The 10,188-nt window shown below is 39.5% G+C and overlaps 1 protein-coding gene across 1 annotated transcript; it reads left to right on the top strand.

Annotated features, from left to right (window-relative positions):
* The first annotated feature begins 242 nt into the window (after positions 1 to 242).
* Positions 243 to 9,851, top strand: LOC143136132 (uncharacterized). Its single transcript, XM_076296653.1, has 3 exons — positions 243 to 459; positions 5,059 to 5,416; positions 8,296 to 9,851. The coding sequence occupies exons 2-3, from the start codon at positions 5,104 to 5,106 to the stop codon at positions 8,919 to 8,921; spliced, it is 939 nt and encodes a 312-aa protein (XP_076152768.1). The 5' UTR covers positions 243 to 459; positions 5,059 to 5,103; the 3' UTR covers positions 8,922 to 9,851.
* The last annotated feature ends 337 nt before the right edge of the window (positions 9,852 to 10,188 follow it).

Here is a 10,188-nt window from a genome sequence, read left to right as displayed (position 1 = left end):
AGTGTAAGGTTGGAGAGCATCTAGTAACATTTATAACTTTGTTATTAAGTTTCTGAGAGACAAAGACTTAGCCAAAATGATTTTATTATTATTATTTATTTATTTTATTTTCTCATTTTATTTATTTATTTATTTATTTAGTTAGTTAAAGTTCCATTAGCTCCTGATTCACACTCCAGCCCAGTCGGTGGCGGTAATGCACCGTTAAGTTGGTTTGCCAACCGCCATAAAACACAAAAGAAGAAGTCCGTTTATTTTAACTGTGTAGGTTCCACCCTATGGTTCCACCACTCACGTACCTCAAGTCGCTAGCAGGAAAATCCACATGCAGTCCACCATGGGAGAAGATGCGTAAATGTTGGTTTAAGACATTTTTTGGATATAAACACGTCCCACGTCTAATCAGCCACAAACAGCAAATCAGCAGACTTGACGGAGCAACGAACTTGTTGGAGGAAGGTATGGACACAAACGGTAGCCGCGAGCTAGTTCGCAGAGATGTAGGGGTTGAACCTGAACCCACCTCATCCGTTAACAGACCACTAACGTTAGTAGTGCTTCATTAACTGTTACAAGAACATTATCGGTTCCGAAAAACCCTTGACGATACTTTTATTAGGGCTGATTTAACCACAGACCTTCAGCTATATTCAGTAGGCCACTGACGGATCTTTCAAAGCTGCCTTTCCCCCATTGCCTTCTTTTTGTTTATAAGGCATTAGCAGGGAAACGACCCCCTTAACTTAGCTCCCTGTTGAAATTTAACTAGGCTATGTGTCAAAATACCAGGGGACAGGGCACAGAGTCTCATTGAAAGCCCAGATCTGACTTCCTACTTTTCAACTTTGTTGCATCTTATAAGTGGAACAAACTACAAGGAAGTCTGAAATTAAGCCTATTTGTATTAGTTGATAATTTAAACTGTTTTTTTTTTATTATGATATGGCTTCAGTATAGAGCTGCACAGTCCCGCCCACCACAGCCAAAATGCGGTTAGGTGCCGGATGTAAGATTCCCATTCATTTGTCCCATTGACGTTTGGAAAAATCCGTATGTAAAGAGTTTTACAGCATGTCTTAGGCTAACCAGCTACGGCATAACTCATAAGCATACAACATATCATTTCGAGTGAAAAAACGAAGAGAAAATCCAAAAAAAGTCAAAGGTACAAGACTGTGTACATATTTTCATTTCCGAGCGAAGGAACTACTCATCCCATAAACCAGTGTTTCTCAAACTTTTTTTCTGGGGACCCACTTGACAGAAAAATGACAGACTATCGCGACCCAACTCATGACTGTGGTAGTTAACAAACTAGATCAGTGGTTCTCAAACTTTTTCTTTCATTCCCCACTTTGATCAAGGGGGCATTCTCGAGCCCCACCTGTCCCTCATCGCTCTAAGAAAGTGGTAGGTCAAGCTTAAAATGGTCAAATTTATTGAAATAATGAGAAGTTCTAAATGTATCCTCTTCAACAGAGTTAAAATCAGCTGGTGCTGCAGATATAATAAATAAATAAATACATAACACACATATTTCTGTTTTCCAGCAACATATTAGGAAGCATAGGCCATTTTACAGCATTGTACAATATATTCAATGAAATACCTAGCCTAGAAATCTAGACGCACCCTAGCGGCGGCAAATTAATTTGCTCAGCTTGTACGTCTAGTATCGAACCATAGGAATTTCTATTGGCTTAACACCGTGGATGACGGCCAATCACAGCGCTCTATTTCGTTAGAGAGTCTTAAGGCGGGCTTAACAGGATAACGACATCCTGCGACGGTGAAAAACAAGTAAGGTGGCTATGGCAAACGAAGAGCGGTTGTTTGAATCGGCGTTGGCGTCAACTTTGGAAGAGTTGGACTTGTGCTTTTCTTTGAAAGTAGATCAACACAATGCACTTAAGTCATTCCTTTCGAAGTCGATTCCGTTTTGCCGACCGGATACGGATATGGTCGTAGCGCTGGCCTATTGCATGCCTAGGCAGTTTGAAAGACAATTCTCTGCCCGCCCCTTGGATTAAGCGAGGTAAATGATTCGATGCCAGACTATACATGTCAATGATATAGGATGGCCCGCCAGACTATGAAATACCAACATGCTGCATTAAATGGATCCATAATCTAGTCATACTGAGCACTGCTGGTTGGGAAATATTTTTGAAATAAACTTTGCATGGATGTGATGTAGGCCTACTGTTTAATACATGGGATCACAAGAGTGCCTCCTAATCAGACGTTTCAGCGATTTAGCTCAGAAATCTCAAAGGCATAATACTGTCGCGATCGAGGCGCCTGTCCCATACTCAAGTTTTTTTGGTGAATGCAGTAATCTTATTTGCTAGGTGAGGTAGGTGCTTGTCTTTGCCTTGTAACTGGACATTTAACTCAAATGTATCGCTAAGATATATCAAATATATCGCTAAGATAGGCCAGCTTCGTCAAGAAATGTTCATTAGTGAACGTGCTTGCAGATTCAAACATGCGCTCTTCCTTCAAGAAGAGGCGACTCGGAGCTCAAACAAGCGCGACAGCACTTTACCTCGGGAAAGCCACCTTGCCTCGCTGTGAAACAGTACAGCCTTTTGGTCAGCTACCATCTCTTCGCAAAGTGCGGAGAATAGACGCGCTTTTAAGGGCCGGGTTTTGATGAAATTCACCACTCTCACAACAACGTTCAAAATATCATGTAGGTCGGGACTAACTAAGCTGCCTTGACACGAGCGCTTCCCTGTGAATAACACAGTGCGTCCATTGCGCATCGGGTGCTACCTGGGCCCAGGCTACAGATAAAAAAATTAATTAAAAAATCCTGTTTTTCACGTCAGTTCGCGCCCCACCTGGCATGTCTCCGCGACCCAGTAGTGGCGACAGCACGCAAACCCTTTCCTCCAAACAGTGATTTCTATATAGTGAATGTGCAGTTAATAGCAGTTATTTCAGGAGTAATCGTGTAAATAATAGTGTTTTGATATTGAATTTTATATTTATCATCGTGTATTTTATATCGTGTGTGTGTATGGCAAGCGATTTTATCATTTACCCGCTAAGTTTGACTATCTGGAATTAACTAGGGATGCACGATATATCGGTGGCCGATATATTATTAGCCGATAAGTGAAAAAATGCTGGTGTGTTTGCACTTTACCGCGCTGGTCGGGGAAACAAAAACAAAAAAACTTGTTAGTGGGACGAGTACATAAGTAGGCCTAGTTCTAAGTTGTGTTTTAGTATTATATTTGCATTACTTTAGCTTGGGTTTTGTATTATTACCTAGAAATATGCTAACCATTCGTGCTTCAGTTCCAGACAGGTCATCATAATAAGTTATTAAAACCTTCGGGGCTAACTCCTTTCATTTCTGCTGCAGCAGGTTGTGCGCAACAGAGTAGACGGACATAAGATACAGTCTGAGGAGTTGCAGCTTTCTTCAGTTACCCGCAGTTGAAACTAAACCTGTTTCCCTCACAAACTCTGATTTGGTCGCTATACTGTAGCTTATTCCAAGCTGAGCCGTTTATGAGCGTTTAGTCCTAAATGAAAACGATTCAAACTCTCTAGCCACTCACTCGCAATTCACTGACGTCAGGTTCACTTAAAGGAGCCACATACTGTAGGGCTAGGCTACTGTTATGTTGTTGACTGCCATACTATTGAGGACTATTATGAGTTCTGTCCATCATTTGGTGGTAGGTAAAATTACTGCAATAAAATTATGCTTATTAAATGCTTTCCCCAAATCACTTTTCACAAGAAGAAAAAGTATTCATTTGAAACATAAACACACGTGGGCAAACTGAACAGTCTAACCAGTAGACTATGATAAACTAGCAAATTAAGCTACTTTGTTTACAATATTTCCAGGCTTCAACCAGTGCTGCTTTTCATTCAGACTTATGTGCACATTTATTTATTTGAATGTTTTTCATGATTGTATTGCTATTTTTTCCCGTTTGCTTTGATTGATAACTGAGGTGATTAAAATCAGAGGATTTAAAATAAATGTTTAATAAGTTTTTAAATTGAACTTTTTTTCTCCCTTCTGGTCCTTATCTGAAATATAGATTTAAAAAAAAATCAATAATTATCGATATCGACTGATATGAAATACTTATATCGTGATACAGTTTTCAGCCATATCACCCAGCCCTAGTGCACATGTATGGAAGGTTTAAAATCTGTACTAAATAAGGTAGTTCACTATGTATTTACAAGTATATTTTTTTGGCCTTTTTATGCCTTTAATTAGACAGGACAGTGGAGAATGACAGGAAGTGAGTGGGAGAGAGAATCGGAGTGGGATCCGGAAAGGACCACGGGGCGGGAATCGAACCCGGGTCGCCGGCATACGGTGCAGGTGCCCCAGTCAGTTGCGCCACGGCTGGGGCCAGTTCACTATGTATTTAAATGTAAACATTGTGTTATTGTCTCTATGTAAAGTAACCTAAATGATATATGGGCTCAACTCATTTTGACCACTTCAAACTCTCACACTGTAATTGTGTAAATAAGGCAGGTATAAGGAAGGGTATTAAAACATTTTCTAATGATAGCTATTGCGAGCTAAATATTACACTTTTCTCTTAACGATTTTGCTTAATAGTTGCCACGTTATACACATGGGAGAATGACTGGTGCATTCATTGTTTTTCAAAAAAGAAGCGGGCAGGAGGCACGATTTTTCATAACGCACACATGCAGCTTCCTGCACACTCGCTAGTCTGCTCCGTTGTGTGTTTTTTCCGAATGCTAAGAAGAATCCTTGCCTCGTCTTTGAAGTATTTGACTCGGTAGGGCTCGACTTTGACAAACATCCTATGTGTATGGAGCGGTCTAGGGACCCATTTTACGGCTGCACTTTTTGACATGTCAGTTAGCCTACTCATTTGCACCACTAGTTAGATGTAACTTTGTTACTTTTCTAAAAACTAAACATTAATAAAAGCTTCAGCACATATTCTACTTATTCAAATGAAAAGAAACTGACTTCCAATGAAGATAAAACCGACTTTGACCTTTCTATTTGTCTTTATTCTGTTTCTCTGACTACAGGCAATTTTACACTTTGGACGGGATCATCTTTGTTCTACCAGCAACATGGACCTCGGCCTTCCATTTAGTTCTGGCTGTGCAGAAACGCAGCATGTTGACCTGAGCGTGATGGTGAAAGAAGAAGACATAAAAGAGGAGGAACATGATCATATGATTACATTTCAACATGATGAGGAAAAGCCCTTTGCAGAGTTTCACAGTAAAACTGAAACAGACGTCACAGAGTCACCAAGGTCGACTTACAATGAAACAGTGAAGACTGAAGAAGAAGAAGAAGAAGAAGAAGAGAAGGAAGAAGAAGAAGAAGAGGAGGAAGAAGAGGAGGAGGAGGAGCAACAACATGACTGGCTGCTGGAAAGTAAGTCCTCTCACAGAGAGCTAAATAGATCAGAGTTTTGTGACTCTAGAGGGAGCTGTTACCCACTTAACCCACTGGAGATGTTATTAGTCTGCTAAATTAATGAATGTAAATGTAGTATAGGTTTAGAGTAGCTGTTCAAAACGCAGCAAAAAAAAAAAACCTTCGTTTTAGACAAGACTAGTGTCTGCCAAATACCCCACCAAATACCATAAACCTAAAACAGCGTTAAGAGGATGAGCAATGCAACCGTATTGAGGCCCTCGCACATTTACTTCTCTCCCTCTCGGTAGCTGCTCCTAGACAGTCGCCACAACATCAAACATCAAGTTGCCTGCTTTCCTAATGTCTGAAATAGGCTGACATATTCTTTATGGGCTGGGGGTAAACAATTATTTATTAAACGATTAATCGGGCTATTATTTTTCGACTAATTAGACAATTAATCTAACAATTGTTTTTCTGTTGCTCAATTAATAAAAAACAATGTATCTGTAATACCAAACAATTTAAATAACATATACTTTATTCAACAGTTTTGCACAGCAAAAAATCTTCTGTTTTACACTAAATAAAATAAATAAAACATTTGTAATGTTATTTAAAATGAAAGCCTGTTTTACAGTACCAACATAACTGTTCAAAAAATTCAAAAGTTGTAGTGCAAAAACAAACCAACTGTGCAGTGCACAGTATAGACATTCCTAAGAGTGTTTAACACAAAATTCCTGTTTTTAGTTTTACAGTCCAAACATTCATTCATTCATGAGCACTGCGCACCAGCTTATTGGCTTCAAGATATGGGAAATATTCTTGAAAGATTGGGGTCTTTTGAGTAAAGTTTGAATGGGGAGCATTAGTTAAAAGACTACAATCTGTCCCAAATCTTGTCAAAGTTGTTTGATGTAAGGTGGCCATTAGTTGATATTGGCGAACTAGTGTACTGAATCATGATACTATAAGCCTGTTAACGTTAGTCTAATGTTATGTATTTGACTCGTAAATGACCACAGCATGAGTTAGCGCTAACTAACTATACGTTGTGAATCGTGATTTAGCTAACGTTAGACAGATAATGTTAAAAGCTACTGCAATCTGCTTGTTAGCTAGATCTAGCAGCTGGGTTTGTCCCCGTTTCAGATGCTCCCACTGCTGTTGTGGTATACCAACTCCATTTGGCAAAGAGCGCAAATAACGACACCTTTTACATTTTGGACCAAATTAGTATTCCCATACCTTCGATGAGATAGGGCGAGCTGTTTTTTAGGATGTTTTCTTTTATTGGGGCTTTTGTTTGGGCTTTTTGAGAAGATAAAAAAGTAGAAGATGAAAAAAATATACTAAAATAAAAATTATACTATAACTAAATCTAAATCAAGTCCAAATCAAGTATCCAAAAAACATAAAGCTGCACATGATCTCAACAGGAGAGTTATCAATATGCACTGAAACTAAGGAGTATGTGAGTGTTTGGGCATTAACGTTAGCTCAGAAGACTTGTTTCAAAAGCTCACGTTTATTTTGTGTGCAGTCTTTGTGAGCTTAATATAACACTCACGGCTCCTACAACACAGTCGCGTTCCGTCAACGCATGCCAGTGGGTGTTCCCGACGGTAGCTATGCAAATGACTTGAAGTATAATCGTAATTTGATTGGTTGGTGACGTCCGTCGATTGGCTTGATTGGCCGGTGCCGTCTGTCAGTGCAGCAACAGCTGAACTTCTCAACGCGAGCGATTCACAATCACAATTCAGTTCGGCAACGGATGACGTGAGCCCATGCAAAGTGAATGGGATGCGTCTCCAGCACTGCAACGCACGCAACTGTGTGTCACTGACCGCACTGAGCAGACCACCTGTACAGTGAGCGATGTTACAGTAAATGAGTCAACAGCAGTTTTAGCCAACAGAACTGTCCCAGTCCAGTGTTTTTAAGGTTGCGTCGTATTTCCACCAGTGAACCATGGCATTAGCTAAATGTTGGCACTGTGGCTAACTAACTTTGCTCCTCTCATTATGATCGGAAAATGAATGGGATGACAGTCGAAAGAGACAATTATAGTGCTGCTATCAATATACTCGGTCATGACAGCGTTTATGTTTCACAAATACGACAAATTAACCTCCATCACTCAACCAATGCCAAAGTTACTTTACCTTTGGACGTAACATTAAGCTGGTGACCTGTGGCTCTAAGATTAACGCTAGCCTACTGCAGCAAAAACCAAGTATGTCCGATAAACATTTTTACAAGTTTATTTAGGCTTCCAGAAGAGATGAGAATTATATTTTACATGAAAATCATCCTACCATGAACACACAAACACGCAAGTTGCAATTCGTTGTCATTGTGTAGGCTCGGAAGTGGAACCAAGTCAAGCAGCATGCGTGTCTTGCAGCAAGAAGTTGCACCATCTGGTGGACAAACCACGTAACAACAATACTGGAAATCTAAATGAAGGATCAATATTCGGTTTTCCTTTATTTAATTTTTAAATATTTATCGGCCGTTATAAATGCCGATGCCGTTTGGAAAATGCCTAATATCGGCCTGCCAATAAATCGGCCGGGCTCTATGATATAGTTTCTCCCATAGATATAGAATCCTAGATACCGCACTGCCTAGTACACCAATCAAAAAATCCGGATTACTACTGCCTCTAAATGGAACTATATATCACAAACTAGCCTAGTAGGTTCTTAAGGAATAACCAAATAGATGACATGAGGTCTGTAATGTCTAGTCTAATAATGTGTCATAACAAATGATCATACCTAGTTTTACATAGCAATTAAATGCTGAAGTATTTCTATCTATCTGTATCTGCATCTTTAATGACCTCTATCTGTCAATCTAAGTGCATATTGTAACTCTTCCAGGTGCATCAGAAGATCCAGATGCAGCGCAACAGAAGATCCATGGACAGAATGATGAACTGAACCTGCAGCTCAAAGGAAGGCTTGAGAAACACCAACCTCACTCAGAAAATGAGAAGCCTTGCAAAAAGCCACATAAATATTCTCATTGTGAAAAATCATTTACAACATCCTCAATAGTCAACCACGTGCTTACACACAAGGGAGAGAAGGCTCATAAATGTGTCCAGTGTGGAAAAGGCTTTTCAAAAATGTCAAATCTTAATAAGCATATGATAATACACACTGGAGAGAAGCCTCATAAATGTGTCCAGTGTGGAAAAGCATTTTCACAAATTTCAACTCTTAAAAACCACATGCTAATACACACTGGAGAGAAGCCTCATAAATGTCCCCGGTGTGGACAAGCATTTTCACAACGTTCATATATTAAATGCCACATGCTAATACACACTGGAGAAATGCCTCATAAATGTGTCCAGTGTGGAAAAGATTTTTCATTAATGTCTAGTCTTAAACGTCATATGTTAGTACACACTGGAGAGAAGCCACATATATGTACCCACTGTGGAAAGGGTTTTTCACAAATGTCTAGTCTTAAACGTCATATGGTAGTGCACACTGGATAGAGGCATCATAAATGTTCCCAGTGTGGAAATTCATTGAGCTCTTCCAAAGATCTTCATCGCCACATACTTACACATACTGGAGAAAAGCCTCATAAATGTGTCCAGTGTGGAAAAGCTTTTTCAAAACGTTAAAAGCCACATGCTAATTAATTCGGGAGAGAAGCCTCATAAATGTGTCCACTGTGAAAAAGCTTTTTCACAAATTACACATATTTAAACTCATACTGATACACACTGGAGAGAAGCCTCATAAATGTAACCAGTGTGGAAAAGCATTTAGACACCTCATAACTCTTCAACAGGCACGGCTGAAGTGCCCTTGAGCAAGCCACCTAACCCCTCACTGCTCCCTGAGCGCCGCTGTTGGCAGCTCACTGCGCCGGGATTAGTGTGTGCTTCACCTCACTGTGTGCTGAGTGTTTCACTAATTCACGGATTGGGATAAATGCAGAGACCAAATTTACCTCACAGGATCAAAGGAGTATACATACTTATACTTATACTTATACTATACAACATTTGCTAATACATACAGGAGGGAAGCCCCATAAATGAACACACTGTTATTCGGCAACTTAAAAAATCAGACAACCAAACCATCACACACTCCAATGTGGACAGCATTCAAGTAGCTTATTCTGTTTCAGTTTATTCAGTTTTCTCAAAGTTCCAAAGTTAAAAATCTACATGTCAAATTAAGTCAAGTGAGTTGCAATCAGTAGGCTGAGGGTATAAATCTCGCCTAAGACACAATTTATCTGGTTGTATACTCACGGGCGTCAGTTTGGTTTGAAATGTGCTGGGGACAGAGATGCATTCGGAAGTGCATTTTCAGAAATGCAATAACATTTGTTTTCTCTTTTGCACAGATCATGTTTTTGAAAAACACTGTCCTGTAGCTTTACTAAAATAAATGAATAAAAATATTTACACAAATGTGGTGATGTCCGACACGTTTTATGAAGAAGAAAGCCTTACGTTTTCAAAAAGTATAAATATGTCCCACTATGTTCTGCTTCATATAGACCGTTTCAAGAGAATTCTGTTGTCAGCATCATAGTTGTTCCCACAAGGCTTCCGTTTTAACATTCCATATGTTATCTTATCCATAGTTTTTTCAATCGCGAACAAGCGATTACCCATACTTTTTCTAAACTCTTAACACAGACTCACACCTACAAAACACAATTGGCCAAATAGATAATTTTCTTCTATCCGCATAGGCTTAATTCCTTTACTCCTATCACAATCAAACCTCACACAGTGA

This window comes from Alosa pseudoharengus, unplaced genomic scaffold (assembly GCF_046254945.1).
Source record: "Alosa pseudoharengus isolate Yale_2024_CS ecotype anadromous, Long Island Sound unplaced genomic scaffold, YU_APseudo_1.1 YU_APseudo_1.1_scf_1, whole genome shotgun sequence".
In the NCBI taxonomy this organism is placed as follows: Eukaryota; Metazoa; Chordata; class Actinopteri; order Clupeiformes; family Clupeidae; genus Alosa; species Alosa pseudoharengus.
Note: the sequence above shows the minus strand (reverse complement) of the source record. Positions and strands in the feature narration are given on the sequence as shown.

Bases quoted from the DNA above. Each gene is read 5' to 3' on its own strand.
- LOC143136132 (XM_076296653.1), top strand. From the start codon at position 5,104: ATGGACCTCGGCCTTCCATTTAGTTCTGGCTGTGCAGAAACGCAGCAT. The intron at 5,417-8,295 runs GTAAGTCCTCTC...TAACTCTTCCAG, and splicing joins ACATGACTGGCTGCTGGAAA to GTGCATCAGAAGATCCAGAT.